At 51.7% G+C, this 20,299-nt stretch overlaps 1 protein-coding gene across 1 annotated transcript in view; it reads left to right on the top strand.

Annotated features, from left to right (window-relative positions):
- Nucleotides 1-20,299, top strand: part of TNKS (tankyrase) — a 216,640-nt gene that overhangs the window by 185,986 nt on the left and 10,355 nt on the right. The window contains exons 20-27 of the mRNA XM_043972387.1: nt 2,899-3,087; nt 4,854-5,091; nt 5,714-5,796; nt 11,351-11,471; nt 13,029-13,223; nt 14,019-14,116; nt 17,496-17,570; nt 18,739-18,844. Of these exons, the coding sequence (XP_043828322.1) occupies nt 2,899-3,087; nt 4,854-5,091; nt 5,714-5,796; nt 11,351-11,471; nt 13,029-13,223; nt 14,019-14,116; nt 17,496-17,570; nt 18,739-18,844 (1,105 nt within the window). The remainder of the gene's footprint in view (nt 1-2,898; nt 3,088-4,853; nt 5,092-5,713; nt 5,797-11,350; nt 11,472-13,028; nt 13,224-14,018; nt 14,117-17,495; nt 17,571-18,738; nt 18,845-20,299) is intronic.

Here is a 20,299-nt window from a genome sequence, read left to right as displayed (position 1 = left end):
GGCATTTTGGTGGTGGAGATGCCGTGTGAGAGAGGAGTGCTTTGGTTAGAAAGCGCTAAGATGTTAAGTGGAGCCGTGAGGGAATTGCAGGGCGTTCCCTGTCCAGATGGCTGTGGTTCCCGGCGCAGGCTGACTGGCTGTGGTGGCCACGGAAGTTGTTTGGCAGAAAGCAGTCCCCTACAGCTCGGATGTTCCATGACTGTTTTTTTCCCATTTAGAATGTGGCAGCATTTAATCACTCACACAAAATGTTCAGTCCGTCTTTGCTTTCTGTGTACCAGTAACTTTTCTGAGCCCCGGAGGTTCAAAGAAGGGTTTTGTGTAAGCCCTTTCTCCTCAGGCTGTGACCTGATCAGGGGCAGGGACCCCAAGTTTGCCTGTTGCAGGGCTCCATGCCTTCCCTGGGGGGAAGTCTTCTGCACCTCATGCATGTGTGTGGAATGAATGGATTTAAATGTTCACCAAATAACTGTTGAAAGGTTTGATTGAAAGAGTGATCATGCCTAAAATCAATTTGATCTTCTCTCCATCGGGAGGTTGCTTCATGCCTTTTATCAATTCAGGTGGGTCACAGAAGGCATCAGGACATCAGCTTTCCCCTGTACTTTTCACATGCACAGTGACCTCGCCCCCCTGTAGTCAGCAGGGCTGACCCAGCTAACATTATCCTGTGAAAGCCCAAAGTTTGTGTCCCTTTTGTAAGTCAGGAACTTCCCAGTCATGGCCATGTCTGCAAGACATGTACTCAGCCTCCCTGCTGATTGCCAGCACTTCCCCCCCTTGGCCCCAACCTTGGCAAGAAGACCACGGCCTAAGCCCCCCCCCCCTTGCTCCCACATACATACGGGCCATTCAGCTCAGAGCCCCAGACAGCTCCGTGAGACTGGAGCTGGTGCACAGGTACACACCTCCTAATGAGTCTTCCCTCACAACTCTCCCAGCGGCTGGCCTTTGGAGGGAAAAAGAACCCTCCCCAGCAGCTGGACAAGGCCAACAGAGGAATGAAGGCAGGCCGGCTCAGACCCTTGCCATGAGCAGGACTGTTCACAAACAAGGAGGCCCCAGGGGCTGGGCCTCCGGGAAGGACACAGGACAGGATGCCAAAGCCCAGAGAATCAGAGACAAGGCCAGGCTCTCATCCGGGCAGGATATCATGAGCTTTGCAGTGTCTCAGTGGTGTTTGAATGGAGGCTGCAAAGTTCACATGGAAAACAAGACACGTGAACTTCGCAGCCTCCATTCAAACACCACTGAGACACTGCAAAGCTCATGCCAGAACACCACATGTGCCCAGCACATGACGTCACCATCCTGTGACGAGTCTCTGGCACGTTCTTCTTGTCGACAAGATGGAGAGATGGGAGCTTGGTGATGGTGTAGGTGGATTTGTGCCTTGGGATGGCCGGGCTCCCAAGAGTGGTTACCTGAGGCATCTAAACACGGCGTTGGCATTCGAGGACATGGTTGTCGGGCCAGCTCATGGAGAGGGGCATGGTAGCCAGGGTTAACGACTTGGCACTTCCATTTGTGATTCTTCTGGGTCAAACCTGGCTGAAGCATTGAGTTAGGAATGATAGGTGTTGAAAGGACAGAAACCAGCGTGGAAAAGGGACTTAAGAAGATTGATGGGGAGAAAGCTGAAGCAGCTTCATTTTGGCTGTAGTTCCTCTCTTTTGTCCTGGCACGGAAAGGGTACCTGATTAGGGCTCACTGGCTCCAGGGGCAGAAGTGCAGGGAGGCAGATCTGGGCTTGAGTTGAGGAAGAAAGCCCCGTCCACCACCACCCCCCCAAAAACCAGAAAGGTTTCCTGGGCATAGAGAGTTGTTCCTCCTTACTGGTGACCTTTGAGCAGGATCCTCGAGGTGCCGTGGTTACAGATGATGGGGTGGAGTTCCAGTCTCTCCACTGTGGACTGAGGTTCTGTGACCCTGAGCCCGATGGCCGTGTGATGTGAGGAAATCAGTAACGTGGAAGGCCGAAGTGTTAGGAACTCTCTGGACCTGAAAGGCGGCTTTTCATCTTCAGGAAAAGCGGCAGCCTGGGGCGTGGCCACAGCTGACAGGCATAGACTCTGTAGAGTCACAGGCCTGGTCAGCTTCAGGGAGAAAAGCCATGCCTGGCAGACGGGGGGCAAAATGGCAGTGAGACATTTATAGCCTCCCTTCTCCTGCTCCCCTGAGAGTCCGATGACGATGGGAGGGCAAAGAGCCAAACAGTTCTCCAGAAGTGTGGTGGGCTGCGTGCAGATTCTCTGTAGTCAGGGGAGGGAGCTTCTTGTTCTGGGGGGGCATTCCAGGGGCTGGAGTGTAGAGAAGAAACTCGGGGAGGGTTGAAGCCAGAGAAGGAAAGACCCAGGAGAAGAAGCCAGCATGGCTCATTTCAAGTCTTTGAAGGGAGGTTCCCTTTGTTCTGTTTGACCCCAGAGAGCAGAGCCGGGAGCGGTGGGTGAAGTGGTCAGTTTGCCAGTGGAAGCTGGACCTCGGGAAAACCCACCTCACTCCTCGCGTCCGAAGGCGGGAGTCAGTCCTCCTTGGAGATCTGCAGCCAATTGCTCGTGTGCTAGAGTAGAAATGCTTTTCGTGGATGGGTTAGACTCCTGGCCCCTGAGGTTCTTCCAACTTCCAAATGCTATGATTTTGTGAGTCACAGTGACAGGCAGGATCTTCAAAGTGTTCTGGCACTGTCTGTAGGGCAGGTGGGGGGAAGCGAGTAAAGAGGAGGGAGGCCTGAGTGTGTTAGAAAGCAGAAGGACGAGAGGCCACTGGAGAAAGAGGAGGGTGCTGAGAGAGGGCTAGAGCCCAGAAGAGGAGTCAGGAGGGGAAGATGACAGACGTGAAGGCTCTGATCAAGGCCGGTGTCCTCGATCATCACTGGTTTTGTTGCTTTTGTCTCTGCAGCACGTGGACATTGCAGCATTGCTGATCAAGTACAACACGTGTGTGAATGCTACCGATAAATGGGCCTTCACTCCTTTACATGAAGCGGCCCAGAAAGGAAGAACACAGTTGTGTGCCCTGCTGTTAGCCCACGGGGCAGATCCAACCATGAAGAACCAAGAAGGGCAGACGCCTTTGGACCTTGCAACGGCAAGTTCGTGTTTTACTGGGTCATCGAGTTAGAGTTGGAAGGGGCCTCAGAGATCAATGTCCAAGTCCCTCTGTCTTACCGAGGAGAAAGCTGAGGCCCACAAGAGGCAGAGTGACTTGTCCAGAGTCACACAGCCGCAGCTGAAAGCCGTGCCTAAAACGGATTCCAAATGCAGGGCTCTACCCACCTCGGAGCCTCAAATGATCACTCTTCATTTCAGGGCTTCTGGAAGTCCACAGTTCAAGCATTGTGGATCATTACATTGGGGGTGTCTTTTGTAACCGTGGCGATTTAGAGCAGAGACCAGCTTTCCTTGATCATATCTTTTTTGTTAACATTAAAATTTGTCAGTAAGAATGGCAAACCTGGGGCAGCTAGGTGGCGCAGTGGATAGGATTCACTGGATTCAGGAGGACCCAAGTTCAAATCTGGCCTCAGCCACTTGACACTAGCTGTGTGACCCTGGGCAAGTCACTTAACCCCAACTCCTCACCCAAAAAAAAGAAAAAGAATGGCAAACCTATGATTAATTAATCATATTTAGAACCCTTAGTTAACTAGAATAATAGGACTTAACTGTAACAAATAGGGCAAATCATAAAAAGAGACTAGTAACAGTTATTTGCCCTTCAAAACACCAATTTATAGCCTACAATGTGTGTTCAGTACACATTGTGGAGAGTAAATCTGCAACAATGGAGGAAACAAAAGTTTGAGCTTCTGAGCTTATCAATTTATTGGCAGGGTGTGCGGTTGCACAACAAACAGGTCAACCTCCCCCAGCAAAAAGCTTCATGTTGTATGAAAACATTAAACAGGAGGTAAGGCAGGACATAAGATTAGGTCATCTGGCTTCTTATTTTAGGAAAGATTATGGGACTTTCTGAGTTTGGAAGAGAGAGCAAGTTTTGGGACCTTCCCAGGTGTGAAACAGGATGTCGCTCAATTCCCCCAGTTGGAAAGGGGAGCAGAAAATGAAACCCATATGTCCAGATGGAGTCAATTTGGCTCACACAATTGCCACAACGTTCAGGGTCGTTTCTTACAAGGCTGTGTTCACAGTGTTACCTTGGCGATTTGGGATGGTCACAGCACTGTTGTTGACCGCTGCCAAAATCTGCAGTCATCCAAAAAAGGCAAGATTAGTTAACCTGCCCTGTTATGAAGGCAGGAAAGCTCACTGAGGGATTAAAGCATCATTTCAAGCAAGCCATTTTTAAAAGTTCCCTGCTGAATCCTGGCTTGATCCAAAGAATACTGTGCCCCATGCATTCTGAGTGACCATTTCCCCCTGCACTCCTTGGAGAAGCTCATGGGTGTTGACCTGAATGACTGAGTCAGAATAACTAATGGTCTTTGAAACCATATGTCCTCTTCAGTTTAACAAAGAAACTGGCCAGTTATAAAATCTGGTCTTAATGGTGCATTTCATTACTAAAATGAAATTGAAACTCCAAAATTGTTGCACCCGTTGAAAAAAACAAACACAACTTGACAGTTAGAGATGGTCTTACTGAACAGTGAAAAAAGTGACGGTACTCTCCTTGAAATCTGAAATAGAGGCCGTCATCATGACCACTTGGGGAGCTTCACAGAGGCAGCTCTTCCCCTGAAACACGCTGTTAAAGGAAAAGAGATGGCGAAAGCCAGAAACAGAAAGAGAAGGGAGGCAGGTGGGGGTGGCCTCTGGCCAAGACCCGCAGGAGGAGCACCTTGCTGAGGAGAGGAAGAGGTTTCTGAAGCCCCCGTGTCTGTTCTTTTGTAGGCCGATGACATCCGAGCTTTGCTGATCGATGCCATGCCTCCAGAGGCTTTGCCCACGTGTTTCAAGCCTCAGGCTACTGTTGTGAGTGCCTCCCTCATCTCTCCAGCCTCCACCCCATCCTGTCTTTCTGCTGCGAGCAGCCTCGACAACCTCGCCGGCCCTCTGGCAGAATTAGCAGTAGGAGGGACTTCCAATGCTGGGGATGGAGCAGCGGGGGCACAGAGGAAAGAAGGGGAAGGTAAGCTGACTGGGGGGGGGGGGCGGGGCACTTGTGGAAACAGTGTGAAAAATAATAGGAGCACCCCAGAGGCCCCTCCTTTCCTGATGGAAATTGGAAATTGCGGAAATGTCCCCTGAAGGTGGCCTGTCCATGGAGAAGTAACTGCATGTGGTACTGACCTAATGAAAATAATAATGATCTGCTTCATGAGCATCTTTGCCAAATCTCTGGGGCCTCCCCTCTTCTTAGTAGATCTATCTGATGGGTCACTGACCTGCTGAGCTCAGAGTGGATTGCAATGTTGGGGGGCAGGGGGGTTCAGACGAGGGAAAGCGTGAGCCGAAGCCAGTTAGAAATTGTGTGTTTGTCGTGGTCTGGCTGCGTGGTGTAGGTAAAAGCCCGCAGTTACAGGTAAAGGTGAAGGTGCACCCCCCATTGGCCCCAGATGAGGTTTCCATGGAAACCCTTGTTTGTGTTTCGTTCCTTGGGTCCTGCTGGAATCCACGGGCAGCTTCTTGGCCAGGCCAAGCGGGTGACAGCCCTGAGGGCCCAGCTCCCCAGCTTAGAAGGAAGCTGCGGCATCTCCGTGGGATGGCCAGAGGCCTCGCTAAGAGACCCTCCCTCGTTTGTGTTGTTGCAGTGACAGGGCTTGACATGAATATCAGCCAGTTCCTCAAAAGCCTGGGCCTTGAACACCTGCGGGATATCTTTGAGACCGAACAGGTAAGAAGGGTGTTGTTCAGCGACACCAGGGAGACGTGCTACAGGACTGCCGGGCGCTCTTCCTTCCTTTTGGGGTTCCACTCAGTCCTTCTCCCCAAGCAAGCCAGCACAAATGTCAGTGCAAGTTCATGGGCCTCAGGCAGCTTCCTTTCTAAACTCATCTCCATGGTTACCAGACAGGCAGATCAGGAGGACGAGGGGGAGGGGGGTGGCGGTGTGTCACTTGCTATGGCTCCTGGCATGAGGCTTTCTGAACTGAGCACAGCACAGGCTGGCTATCATCTGACCCTGAACCTGAATGCCAGCTTGTGGGTAACCTCCCAGCCATGATGGAGGCCTGGAGTCGAGCTCTGGTGTAAGGGCGCTAATTAACCAGCCGTCTGTCCCTCTAACTGTACCCTAGTGGGCATCTTGTCCACAAGGATGTACTGAATGACTTGTTTGCTGCCTCGCATTGTCTTGGAGCTCTCACATGGCCTACCAGGCCACAGTCACACATCAACCCTTCTTAGAGCAGCTCCTGCATTTTTGCTGGGTGTCGGGCATCTGACTCTTTGATGCTTAGCTTTCCTTCCTTTTTTGGACATCAAGGGAGTTGCCTTTCTCTGGCCTTTTTGCATGTCTCCTCTTTGTGCTTTATCCAAGGTTGATGAGAGGGCTTTCATGATGACATCTGCAAGTGATTTCAACACCTTAGGAAAGACATGCTTAAAGGAACCAGTGTGCCCTTGGGGGATTCATTTTCCTGTTTTGTTAGGCCTTAGAAATGAGAATGAAATCATTCTGATTTCTTTCCCCTCACCTGGTGATGTTTCTCCATTCCTCCCTCCAAGCATCTTGCTACTGAGAGAGTAAAGCGCTCTCTCCTTGTGTCCAGAAAATTGTCCTCTGGATTTTAGTCCTCCACATAGTCTCAAAGACTAAAGTCAGTGAGTGTTCTGATGAAAACCATGGCCCAGTCAGCACACAGCTCCTAAATTCTCCGAGCCTCCATCACTCCTTTCTCAGCTGTTACTGGCTGTGCTCTTCTGCTTCTGTCCCTGTCTCCGACTTGTCCTCAGCTCCCTGCATGACCACGCCAGCTAATCTTTAGCAGTGTTATTTGTGATTGTATTGTCAGATTTCAGTTGGAGAGGGGGGCAGCTAGGTGGCGCAGTGGATAAAGCACCAGCCCTGGATTCAGGAGGGCCTGAGTTCAAATCCGGCCTCAGACACTTGGCACATACTAGCTGTGTGACCCTTGGCAAGTCACTTAACCCTCATTGCCCTCCCCCCCCCACCCCCCCAAAAAAATTTCAGTTGGAGAGCACCCTATGACTCTCAAGCAATCTTTCATTTTAGTGCTTGGCTACAGGCTCATACTTGTCTTTCATTTGGACTTTTAAAAAATCTGTTTTCTTAAACTCAAAAGTACATGTCTCCTATGGCTGACATTTATAATAACCAGCATCATGATATCCTTGTAAAGTTTACAAAAGAATTCATATGCATTTTCTCTTTGGATTCTCACCTCCACCCTGGGAGGTCAATGCTGTTATGACTCCCACTTTATAGAGAGAGGAAACTGAGGCCCAGAGAAGTTCAGTGACTTGCCCAGGGTCACACAGCTATTGAGTGTCCAAAGCAGGATTTGAACCTGGGTCTTTCTGACTTCACATCCATCCCTCTATCACCTGTACTTCTGACTGCCTGTGCCCAGGATTTCCTTCTTTTATTAAAAGGGAGGACAGGGTAGTCACTTTCTCTTGAGTTTCCTGTTGCTCTCATTTCGTTGAGGATTTTTCTTTCCCTTTCTAGTCAGACTTTAACTTCAAAGTGACCATTCCCCTTGTTGCCTTCTTTAATTTTTTTTTTCCTAGCAACAAACATTTATTTTATTTTCCAGTTACATGTAAGGATAGTTTTCAACATTCATTTTCATAAGATTTAGAGTTCCAAATTTTTCTCCCTCCCTTTCCTCCCCCCACCTTCTTTATTTCTAAGAGAGAGAATTAACAGAAAAATCAGTAGTTTTCTTTGTTTGCTTTTTAGCAGAGGCCTTGTCAAGGCTGCCCCTCCAGCAGGCCTCTGCGCCACTTCCCTCATCTGTGTTAAAGCTGCTTCTCTATGTCTGGGGCTGTCGGAGGCGGGAGCTTCCGCACCCACCTCAGCAGGAAACCTGTTCCTGGCCTGTTTCTTTTCACTCCTTCTTCCAAGGCTTTTCTTTCTGAGAGGCATGCTGCCACCATGCTTCTCCCTTCCGCTTAACGCATTTCCCATACAAAAGTGTGACTTTAAGATGTGCTGTTACTCTCTTACCCCTTGGATGCATGAGGCACTTCAGACTAAATGGTGATGAAAGAATACATCCGGGGCAGCTAGGTGGTAAAGTAGATAAAGCACTGGCCCTGGATTCAGGAGGACCCGAGTTCAAATTCGGGCTCAGACACTTGACACTTGCTAGCTATGTGACCCTGGGCAAGTCACTTAACCCTCATTGCCCTACCAAAAAAAAAAAAAAAAGAATACATCCAGCAGTCTGATCCCTTTAAATAAGGTGTGATCATCTGTGGCTAAACATTCCACGGGTGGATCCCCTTTGGGGAAGTCACCATCAGCACATGCCACATTCAGATTCAGGCACATTTTTATTTGATCGACTAGAAGTGTCTCAGTCCAAGTAAATGTATACTGTCAATAATTGTGTTAAAGGGGCAGCTAGGTGGCGCAGTGGATAGAGCACCGGCCCTGGATTCAGGAGTACCTGAGTTCAAATCCGGCCTCAGACACTTAACACACACTTACTAGCTGTGTGACCCTGGGCAAGTCACTTAACCCCAATTGCCTCACTAAAAAAAAAAAAAAAATTAATAATAATAATTGTTAAAGATGCCATGCTAAGTAATTTACTAGCCATTCTTAGGACAGTGTGCCTAGCTTCTCCTTTAGCTGCAACAGTAATGTGTCACGTTGTATAACTTTCAGATCAACCATCTCGCTTTTTTCTCAGAGGCTGCATCTCTACATTATTGTTCAAGATTTAGTGAGTTGGCGATCCCCCCTTCCTCTCACACCCATAAGCTGTTGGGCTAAATGGCTTCTTTTTCCACTCTCCGGGCCCTATGTCAGATCTTCTCCATCTCCATGATTTACTTCCTAGTGCACAGCTATCTGGTTGTCCATAGGTGGAGTTCCTTTTGGCCTCTGAGGGTGTTTTGACACTGAGTCCTGGCACCATCTTTGTCCTGTTTCATCTGGTATATGAAGTTACAAGTCTCACTGATTCTTTTCTATTTCCTTTTCCTGATCCATAAGTAGAGTATTGCATTTAATAATCTTGCCTATTGCAGATGGTTATACTTTTCTTTGTATTGAATCATATCGGGCTGTCCTTGCCTAGCCATCAAAGCATAGCTTTCAGCACGTCTATCTCGTTCCTGTTGGAGTAGCCACTTCTCAGTGTGTGCCCTCCCCATCACCAACAACTAGATGTCACACCAGTTAGACGGTGTGATCAGCTAGAGTGTAAGTGACAGGAAGGCGCGTCCTGGCATTTCTCAGCATTGTTTCCTGCCGAGCCTAGCACACAGGAAGCACACCTGACTCCTGGAGGCACGAGAGAGCTGGATGAAGCCGGGTTAGGCAGTGCTTAGCTTACAGCTCTCTGCCCTCCAGTTTGGGCCCTGACATGCAGGTAGAGCTGCCAAGTATACACTGCCCCTCCCTGGCTCCTGTGCTCCAGGCCACCAGCCTCCTGGGACATTGGGGATCCTAGTGGGAGAAAGGGCCTCTGGCCCCTTCCTACCGCTCCCCCACCCCACAGAGCTTGGAGAAAGCTGCTTTTTTTCTGTCCAATATATTGTTTGTAGAAGACTAGCTAGGATGTTGTGGGTAATTTGGGGGTCCACAGTCGGTTCAATTCAACAAAGACTCATTAAGTGTCTATTGGGGTGGGGGAGAATGACAGAAATAAAACAGTCCTAGCCCTCCAGGAATTATTCTCTGGCCTGTGAGTATGATGAGAGGTGCAACTAAGGATCCAGGGGAAAAACCAGACTGAATCCTGGGGGAGCATTTGAGAGAAGAATGAGCACTGACAATGAGAGATGTTGGGGGACGGCCCCTAGGAGAGCACCATGCATTCTGGGTGTGGGGGCCGGTGCATACCGGAGCCCACGGGTGCGAGTTCAGCTAGCAGCCACAAAGTCTGTTTGAGGTGAGAGCCCCCTGGAAGGACAGAGGGAGGGGGAGTAAAGCGGGGAAGATCACAGAAGGTCTCTCTCCAAGGCAGCAGAGAAGGCTTGGGAGCAGGATCCCAACACATCGATCAGACCTGTTCCTTAGGAAGATGATCCCCTCCTACCGGCGACTTCTGTTCTTGGAGCAATGCTCGTTTCCTAGAGGTTTCCTCCCCAGGCCCCACGTCTGTCAGTCCACTGACCGCGCAGCTTCCACAGCGCCCCTCCCACCTCTTCTCCTGGGGCAGCTGCCAGCTGAGGTCACGTGTCTTTGGGCATTGTCTCATTCACATGACTGTGATCATCGGGGACACGCTGTGTCTGCTGTGACGTTCTTCAGTCTGCATTAGTCTGTGTGGATTTCCTCTTGTCTCTCAGACTCCGCCCTAGTCTTCTTAGGATCCTCATCCCAGGGCAGTGGTGGAGGGAGTTCGTCAGCCGGCAGGGGGATTCTGGTCCTACCCTGAGCCCCGCTCGCTCACTAAATGTCTGTCCATCCCAAGGCCAGGCCTCAGTTGGCCTTGGCCCTTCAGCGCTGGAGACTCTGGTGGTCTCTTCTTGAGTGAGAGCACAGCCCTGCCTGGAGACAGAGGGCACTTGAAGTTTACCCTTTGCATGGCATCCCCCTTTTTTTAGACATTAATTTAAATAGATCATTCTTCACCTTATCCAGCAGCCCCTCACCCTCTGGCTCCAGACCCAGCTCCCTCTGAGGCGACCAACAGTCACTCACTTCCCTCCCATGGCAGCCCAGCTCCTGAGCACAAAAACAGCTTGCATGCTCTGGCTCTGGTCTACCCCACCCCACTTTGGGTAGGGGGCATCTTTCAGCACCCCCTCCTTTGAGGTCAGAGCATAAAGGGCCTTGCTGGTTGTCTTCTCTGCTGGCTTTGCTGGTGTCCCGTCCTAGATGTGGTCTGCTGAAGGGTAACCTGGGGGCTCTTGTCCCCCTTGTTGGGACGCTCCTTCTGTAGAGGCACCCTAAAGTCTCGGCAGTCGATTTGTCTGCTGTGACGTGTACCAAAGGTGTGTTGGCTTCGGATCTCCTCTGCCACCCTTCTCCCAAAATGAGCTTGGCTTTCTGGCCTCTACCTGGGCACATACATTTCTGAAGTCAGGAACAGCTGAAGAAAACTAAAATCATTACACAACTTTGATATCATTCAGTGCATTTTTAAGAGGCACGAATTTTCAATAAGAGTTCTCTGTGCTTCCTATGGAAGAACCAAAAGGTCAATAGAGGACAGTGGGAACACTGTGGGAACAGTTGCCAGACACACAGACAGTGACGTTCCGGTGTATCCTGAGTAATACCAATTTTTGTTTCATTTTCCCAGATAACCCTAGATGTATTGGCAGATATGGGTCATGAAGAGCTGAAAGAAATAGGCATCAATGCATATGGTCATCGTCACAAATTAATCAAGGGGGTGGAAAGACTTTTAGGAGGGCAGCAAGGTAAGATATTAATGACGGATGGATGCCAACCCCCCCCCCCCCCCCGGCACCCGGACTGTTTGTGTTACTGGGAATCATTCCTGAAACTCCTCCTGCGTGCCCAGCCCCGGGGCTACGGAGGCCACGGAGGCCACAGAACCGTGGGGACGCAAATGCACCAGCCAGGCAGCCCCTCCCCTCCAGGACCTCGGGTTCCGACGGCTGGCCCCGAGTGACTGTTTTGTTCAGGGAAATCCCGGAGATGGTGGAGTCGTAGGAGAGACTTGACTGCCTCTTTGTGGAAGAAGTGGCTGATTTTGATGAGGGTTCCCAGAGGAGGAGACAGAAGGGGGTAGAGGTGGGGGAGCAAACAAGAAAGTTATTTTTCCTGTTTGAGTCTCCTGTACTTAGTGTTGGATTTAGGGTCAGGCAGACCTGAGCTTCACTCCTGCCTCAGACACAGACTATCTGTGTGACCCTGGCCGTGTCACTTTACCTCTCTGCCTCATTTTGTTCATCTGTAAAGTGTGGATAACAGTAGCCCCTGCCGACCAGGGCTCTGTTATGAGAACAATGCTGTGATTCAGCATGTGGACGATGCTGTTCTGACCTTACAGCCCTTTGGGGAGCAGTGACTTTCACAGGGTCACCCAGCTAGCCAGGGTCCATCGAGTCTTCCTCCCTGACTTGAGGCTCACGGTCTGTCCCCTGCACCCCTCAGCTGCTGTTGGGAGTTACCATTCATTTCTAGGGGCCAGCCCACTGGTTTCTTCCATTTTTTGCCAGCATCTCCTCTGTGTAGCCATTGGGGATCAGGTGGTACCAGGCCAGGGGTGCAAATGCTGGGTTTTTTCTGCGTCTTCCCCGTGTGGCCTTGAGCAGCTGCCTCCCGCTTTGGAAACGGAGGCGATTGGCCCCTTGCAGGACTCTAAAACCTCTTCTCCATAAGTCACTGGGGAAACTTGGCTCTTTTCCGATGCATAAACTAACCTCAGTGTGGTGCACCGAAAGGACCCCTGGGTTTGGAGTCTGAGGGCCAGGCTCCGAGTTCCGGTTCTGCCATCTGCAACTTGTATGACCTCGGGCAAATCCCTTCTCCGCTCCGGGCCCGAGTCCCCTCACCTCTAAACGGAAGGACCAGATTGCATGACCTCTGAGACGCTGCCTCTCTAGTCCCAGCTGGTGTTCTCTAGACCCCTGAGATACCCCGTGGTGTCGTAGAAAAAAGAGGGTGGGTCCAAGTGGAAGGAATCCCAGCGGGGCAGGAGAGGGTCCCGGTGTGGACTCTGGCTCAGCCACGGGTTCCCTGTGACTCCCTGTGCACACCAGCCCCTCCCCTCAGCAGCCTCCCTCCCCGGCCTCTGAGAGGACTCGTAAGCAAAATCCTGTGATTCTCCCGCTGACACGGCACCAGCCTGAACAAAGCAGGAGCGGGCCCCGCTCTGGGGGCCGCGTATCGGCACACGCAGCCCCTGGGTCTGCCTCCTCCGGCTTCTCCGGAGTCTCGTTGTAAGCGTAGGGCCGTGTCCTCCACGAGCTGGAGCTAGAAGGGACCTCAGAGGCCTCTTCATTTTACAGATGAGGAAACTGAGGCCCAGAGGGTGAAAGTGACTTACCCAAGGTCTACCAAGAAGTGGCAGAGCTGGGATTCGCACCCAGGTCCTTTGACTTCAAATCTAGCCCTCTTCCCATTACCTCATCCTGATCAGAGGAGTGAGTGTACCAACCAGCTAGCTAGCGAAGGAGGAAGCAGCACAGTTGGCAGCGTTTTCAGTGAGTACACTCCACACGGAGAGGAAATTAAGAGCACGATCCGATACCGGAGGGATGACCGGCCCAGCCTGGTCCCTGTGCTAGCCAGGCGGTCCCAGGATATGAGCAGACTGTAAAATCCTAGCGCTAGCCACCCCTGCCCGCCTGAGCCGTGGCTCAGAATCCCCGACAGTCAGGAGAGTGCTGCCGCAGACAGCGGCCCTGCAGTGAGCAGGGATGGAGAAAGTTAGGAGATGGGGCATGCTCATTCCCTGCTGCTTCAGGGTTCTGGAGAAGAGCAGAGAGGCGTGCCCTTGGGCCAGAGACTCCACCAGGGGGACTAGGATAGCCAAAAGCTGGCACCCTGGTATGCGACAAACCTGACCACGGGCAGTGACCCACACCCAGAGCTCCGGAGAGCGCTGGCAGAGCCGGGGCCACATCCCCTGAGAGCCACACTGGAGAGAGCAGCAGGTCGGGTCAGATCCTGCACTGGGTGGGCCAGGGGACCACAGGGACTGTGCCACAGACTGGCGATCAGTGGGGACAGTCTCATTTCCGGGCTCCCCTTTTTAAAACCAGACAAGATGAGTAAATCGGCCCCTACCCCAGCCGCAGTGGAAGGCCCTTGCTTTGCCTTAGGTCATTGCCGGCACACACATCAGGCCATTCCTAGCCTGAGCGCCTGGTCCTGAGCGTTTTCTCTGTGGTTGGGGGACTTGGAGGGGTTTACTTGATATGTTGGGTGTCGCCTGTAAAACCCAAGTTCCAGGGGTGTCAGAAGGGTGACGGGCTCTGTTTCTTTTCCCTTTGTAGGCACCAATCCTTACTTGACTTTTCACTGTGTTAATCAGGGAACGATCCTGTTAGACCTTGCTCCGGACGACAAGGAGTATCAGTCAGTAGAAGAAGAGGTGATGTATTTCCAAGAATGTGCTAATCAGTCAGTCAATCAGCAAGCATTTCTGTGCCGCACCAGGACAGTGCCAAGCTTGCAGCAAGGGGCTTGGGTTCTGGTGGATTAAACCGCTGTGCGTTGGGGCTTGGTTTAGGTATGTTTTGTAGGTGCTGCCGATGGACCCCAGAGGGAAGAGAAGGAAGGGAATGGGTTGGACTAGAGTCGGGAAGTTAGCTTTGACTCTGGGCGGCTGCTGTTTTTTATGAGAAACCCTCATTGTGGCTGACCCAAAGGACAGCAAATTGGGTGCCTACAGTGCCCTGGAGCGGCTCCCAGCTGATGGGCGACCCCACAAGCAGGCCAAGGCCCTAGTGGATTGTCCACATCGATGAGGGGACGGACCCTTGGAAGCATCCCTACTTAGAGCTAATTCTTATTTTGTTTTTTTTTTGGGGGGGGGCAGGACAATGAGGGTTAAGTGACTTGCCTAGGGTCACACAGCTAGTAGTTGTCAAGTATCTGAGGCCGGATTTGAATTCAGGTCCTCCTGAATCCAGGGCCAGTGTTTTATCCACTGCACCACCTAGCTGCCCCCAGTGCTAATTCCCGTGGCCCAGTGCATATCACTTAGAGTTCTGCCAATCCGGGGAGTCCTCACGAACACCAAGAGGCTTGAATGCAGATGTAATGGAGATGGAGCAAGGCCTGGCAGGGACAGGTGGGTTTGGTGTAGAGTGTGTGGCCAGGCCCCAGAGAGCCTCTGCTTCCGCCTCCATCTACCCTGAGGATCCTCTCTCCAGCAGCCTCTGGAACACCTCCAGGACAAGGACCGGACTTTCTGAGGCCATGGAGTCCAGTTTTACACAGTCCCCCTCAGGTTGAGCCAAAATCTGCCTCTCTGGGGCCTAGCAAACTACGTCCATGCCTTTTTCTGCACGGTGGCCCTTTCAGAGAGGCCGTGTAACCTATAAGGCCAGGGTTTGACCCAGAATCTCTGCATAGATTTCAGAGCGGTCGTGACCTGGGACAGGAACAAGACATGTTGTGTTTCCTGATGCTGCCCTGGGGCAGGCTCTGTCAGGATGGCCTAGGGAAGAGAGGAGAGTCGGGCCCAAGCAGCAGGCTGGGGGCAGGAGAACAGAGAGAGAATTCACGCTGGCCTGTGAAGGAAGAGGAGAGTAGGGCTGGAGCTGGGCTCAGAGGAAGGGGGCAGCAGAAGGCGGGCAGTGGAGATCTCTGGCCCTAGGAATTAAGGGAGTCAGTGCTCTTGGAACTTGGGAAGACTGGGGCCCTGGGGGAGGCACACACGCATACACGCACACGCACACGCACACGCACACGCACACCGTGACTCTTAGGGCAGGCTGGGGATGAAGAGGAACTCTGTGAGCCAGGTTAGGATAAAGAAGAGAGAATGACCTTGAGGTCGTAGGTGACGGATGGACGGACGGAGTGAGTCTCGGGTGGCCCTCAAGACCGAGTGGTTTCAAAGGGACTGCCTCATTGTGGTGCTGAGGACCAGGATCTGCACCTCCTCTTCCTTCCTTTGGGGGATCTGTAGGCGAGGAGCAGCCAGGTTGTTGTTGGCAGTGGCGCTCGGACCCACCGCCTCTCATCAGAAAAGAAGCTGAGACTGGAGCAAAGAAAAAGTCGAAAGGACCCTCACGGAGAAATGCCATGTACACTCGAATCCCACTGGCTTAGCTTTGGTTAACAACGAGGGAAACTAGGAGCACCTCAGCTGCCGGCAGCATCGTTTTGTGAAAGGGCATTGCCCGCACCGGGGACGGCCAGAAGAACGCGGTGGGGGGAGAGCCGCAGGAGAGAAGGGAGCAGCCGGAACAGGAAGACTAGAGCACTGATGGAAACAGAGAAGGCCGGCAGAACGTGAAGCTCTTGGGCAGGGACCTAAGTGGTCATTGAAACTCCTCGCTTTATAGAGAAAGGAGCTGAGGCCCAAGGAACATAAGTGATTTGCCCAAGGCCACACCAGCTGGTAAAGGATAGAACTGGGATTTGAACCCAGGGCTCTGACCTCAGGTGCAGCCCCCTTTGCACTGCACAGTGCTTTCTGGCATCCATTTATGACACCAGGAACACCTTCCGTGGCCCCAGGAAACAACAGCTATGTCTGAAGCTCTCCAGACCCGTGGAGGGAGGTGGGTTGTAGAAGGTTTTAGCTCTTGAGTCTCCAGATCTCTGAACCAGATGCATCCTGGGAACAGGGGGGACGTGCCGCCCCCTTGCTTCCCTCTGACAGATCAACACTGAGTGCGTCAGTGGAGCCGCCCTCTTAAGAATTGTGGACGGTGTCCTGTGCCAGCTTCTCCCCATGTGTTCAGTCTGGCAAGTTCAGAATGAATTGTACTGAGTCCTTCCCACGGGCAGCGTATTTACAGACTCCAAAATAGCAGCGTGTGACTCAGGGGGGAAGTAAGAGGGCGTCGTCCCCACAGTGATTGTGCCATATGGTAGCACTCCTGAGAGCGGGGACACCAGATGCAAACCCCGATTCAGACTGTTTGTGGAAGCAGCCCTCACACAGGAGCCCAGCAAGAGCATCGCTGCCCCGAACTGCTCTCAACTGTTTTTGAAAATCAGGCACCCCCTCGCACGATCAATGGCAAACACCTCCCCCCAGCCCATTGGCTTATTTGCCCATTAACAGGTGTCCGGTCACTCTGTGGGGCCACACAAATTCTACAAAAGCGGAATTCCGCAGAGGGATGGAATGGTGCCTTGCAGCTGGTCTTTCACAGGTAGAGACCCTGGACAGACAATGGGTCACCTGACTGACGGGCCATAATCTGTCCCTCAGGTGGTGGTAGGCAGTAAACCTAGGGGACCTAGCCAAAGATGGACGCAGTGACCACAGGATTGGCATTTCTGGCACTCACTTTTAGACGAGGGACAGCAGACCAATAGAGAATGCCGATTTCCAGGGAAGTGTTTTCTGAAATAAGAACCCAGCACAAAGTAGCCCCTCTCTCCAGGCATGGAGAGTCTTGTGGTATGACGGTTCTTACTCCTCTGCTTGGCCGTTCTCTTCAGAGCCTTTACGAACGTGGACCGGCAGAAGGGTAGCAGGATTTAAAATCCCGGCATCTTGCCATGACCGCTTGCTCCCTGCTCGCTTCCCCACCCCTGGACTCAGAGGAGTGTTTGTGGATCTGTAATAGCATATGGATCCAAGCGCCTTCATGTGATTTGGCATGTTTAACACCCAGGGGAAAGGAGGTGAGATGTTGGAAGGGATGAGAGGAGACCAAGGGGTCCAGGAAGACACCTTCACACTTGGAGCTTGGGCTGGCTCCATGACCCCAACGTGATGCCTCCCAGAGTTCTTGGGCCTTTGGGCGATGCCGTCACTTGGGCTGTTTTCTTCTTCCATACAGATGCAGAGTACAATCAGAGAACACAGGGATGGAGGTAATGCCGGAGGTATCTTCAACCGATACAACGTCATCAGGGTGAGTTTGGTGAGATCCACACTCGATGTTGTGCTCCATGTGGGCTGAGACCACCTAGAGCCAAGCACCCCCATTTAACAGTAGACAGGGCTTCCTCCCCTCCTCCCGTGCCCCCCACAGGCTGATAGCAGTAGGGGTGCACGGGGTCACCCACCGACACACCCCTGGGTTCGTACCAAGAGTATGACCGATTGAGGCACTCTAGCAGGGACGGCTCCCAGGTGAATTCTGACTCTCAATATAGGGTCATCTCTTGTGGCTTCCTCTCACCTAGAGATGAGACCACGTTTCTTCCTCTGTTCCTAGAGGGATGACCTGATAGAATAAGAACGGTACAAAACAGGTTCCTCCCGTTTACTGTTGTAAAGCTCCTCCTGCCCCTCTTCAGCTGCCTGGGAGGGTGGAGGGGGTGGCTGTGCTTCTGGTGGGTCCTTCCAAGCAGGAAGGCTTTCGGGGCGAGCCTGGCAAGAAGCCCGAGGTGTCTGCTGACAGTGGCCTCGGTCAGCTTGGCTGCCGCAGGGGGTGGGGGCTGGGATGGGGAGGACCTCTCTTGTCTGTCTGTCTGTCTGTGTCTGTCTGCGTCTGTCTGCTGCCGCTTACAGTAACGGTCTGAGCAGGTCTTTGAAGCAAGGAGGGTGTGCTGTGACCACGACCCAGCAGAGGCAGAGGGAGGAAAAGCTTTCTGGCCCAGCGGTGTGAGAGAGCAAGGGACTGCTGACCGCAGGGCGTTGGACAGGTTCCCCCCTCCTCCCTGGAGCTGTAGAAGCCCCATGGGAGGGCCAGAGGGCAGGACCTGGGGAGGGATCTGGGCATGGATCAGCTGCCACGAGCAGGACCAGGCGTGGGCATTCCCTCCACCGGCTCACATCACCTGCAAAGCCGAGGCTTCATGGGAGTTCCTTGAGGCATAGTGGGCAGTGGTGACTTGCCACTGGTCATACAACTAATAAGTGTCTGTGGTAGGATTTGAACCCAAGACTCGTCTGGTCACACTTCCTAACAAAAATCAGTGTTACATATTGACATAAAGATGTCTTTATTGGAACAAAAATGATTGCGCTAAGTAGTAAAATGTCAGGCAGATGCTTTCTCCTTCTCAGTCTCACAATATCAGTTTGCAAACATATTTGACCAACTGTGCATGCCTGATGTTGTCTCACCGCTGCAGATTCAGAAGGTCGTGAACAAGAAATTACGAGAACGATTCTGTCACAGACAGAAGGAGGTGTCCGAAGAGAACCACAACCATCACAATGAGCGCATGCTATTCCACGGTGAGGATGCTCTCCATCCTGTGTTGCCAGACAGAGCCCCAGGGTCAAGAGGTTGGGCATGGGAAGCGGGGCTGGAACCAGACCTCGGTGCCACCCGCACAAGGCAGGGGCTCGTCACCTCTGTGAGCCGCAGGGATCCTGGGGCTTGCTGTCTGGAGAAGGCCAAAGAGAAAAAGTGCAGATCTGTGGTTAGGGAACAAGCTCAGAGACCCCAGGCCAAGAACCCCTGAGCTAAACAAACAGACCTTTTACCTTGTAGCTCTATTCATCTTCTGCACAGAAGAAACTCTCTTGTGGTTTGTTTGAGGGGTTTGACTTTGGCATCTTTATAGAGACTTCCTGAGCCCCACAGATAGGATCCTGAGTCCACTCCCATCTGTTTGCTGAGGAGGAAACTGAGGCTAAGAGATGGAGTGATTTGCCAAGGTCCCCTTGCTAGTAAGTGTCTGAGTGTCGTGACTTCCCCTGAGCCCACTGGCCTCAGACCAAGGCCCTGTGGCCACCACTATAGATAGCGCCTCCTTCATCATCCTTGTCTCCTGCAGCCTGATTCTGAAAATCCACAGAGAGCCTGGTCAGCATACTGCAGGCCTTCCCCCAGGTCCGAGTATGCCACTGTCATCATGCGTGATGTGACAACATCAGCCAACTTCTCTGCTCCTACAGTGTCTCTCTCTGTAGGATCTTTTCCTACCTACCTTAGTGCCGCCCCATGGCCTTTCAGACTCTTCCCTACTGTAGTGTGACTGGGAGTAGTATTCTGTCACAAATGCATGTCTGCGTGCATGTATACAATTCTTTGCCACCGTAAAAAGAGCCATAAATATTTTTGTCCATAATTAGTTTGTTTTACTTAGGATCCTCCTCTGATCTGTCCTCCCACGTCTCCCTTCTCTCCTTTCCCTCCTATGTCTGTGTTGAATAAATGTGTTTCTGTACACAACCTGTTCTACATTCTTCTCTCCTTTGACCAGTTTACATGAGAGTGAAGTTCAAGGGCCAGCTTCTCTTCCCAACCTTTCCTCTGTAACACTTTACTTCTCCTTCCACCCCTCCTCAGTATATTCCTTTTCTGCTCCCTTTCCTTTCCTTTAAGATCATCAACACAACCAAACCACTCCTGGGCTTTCTGATTACATTCCCTCTATCCCCTTGATGGTGACAGGGTTTAGAGATGACACATGTATCTTCTACCCATATTAAAATGTAAACAGTTTATCCTTGTTAAATCTTTTATTCACTCTTGTTTACTTTTTTATGTTTCTTGTGACCAACTGTGTGTGCACTACACAGTTTCTTTGCAACGCTGGTCTTTTCATCAAGAATGCTTAGAAGTGTTATTTATTTCATTAAGCATATATTTTTTCCCTGTGGGACTTACTCAGTTTTGCTGGTTAAATTATTCTTGGCCACAAGCCTAGATCCCTTGCTTTCTGGGATATTAAATTCCAGGCT

Source organism: Dromiciops gliroides, chromosome 6, assembly GCF_019393635.1.
Source record: "Dromiciops gliroides isolate mDroGli1 chromosome 6, mDroGli1.pri, whole genome shotgun sequence".
Lineage (NCBI taxonomy): Eukaryota > Metazoa > Chordata > Mammalia > Microbiotheria > Microbiotheriidae > Dromiciops > Dromiciops gliroides.
The sequence above is the reverse complement of the archived record's forward strand: the minus strand, read 5'-3'. Positions and strand labels throughout refer to the sequence as shown.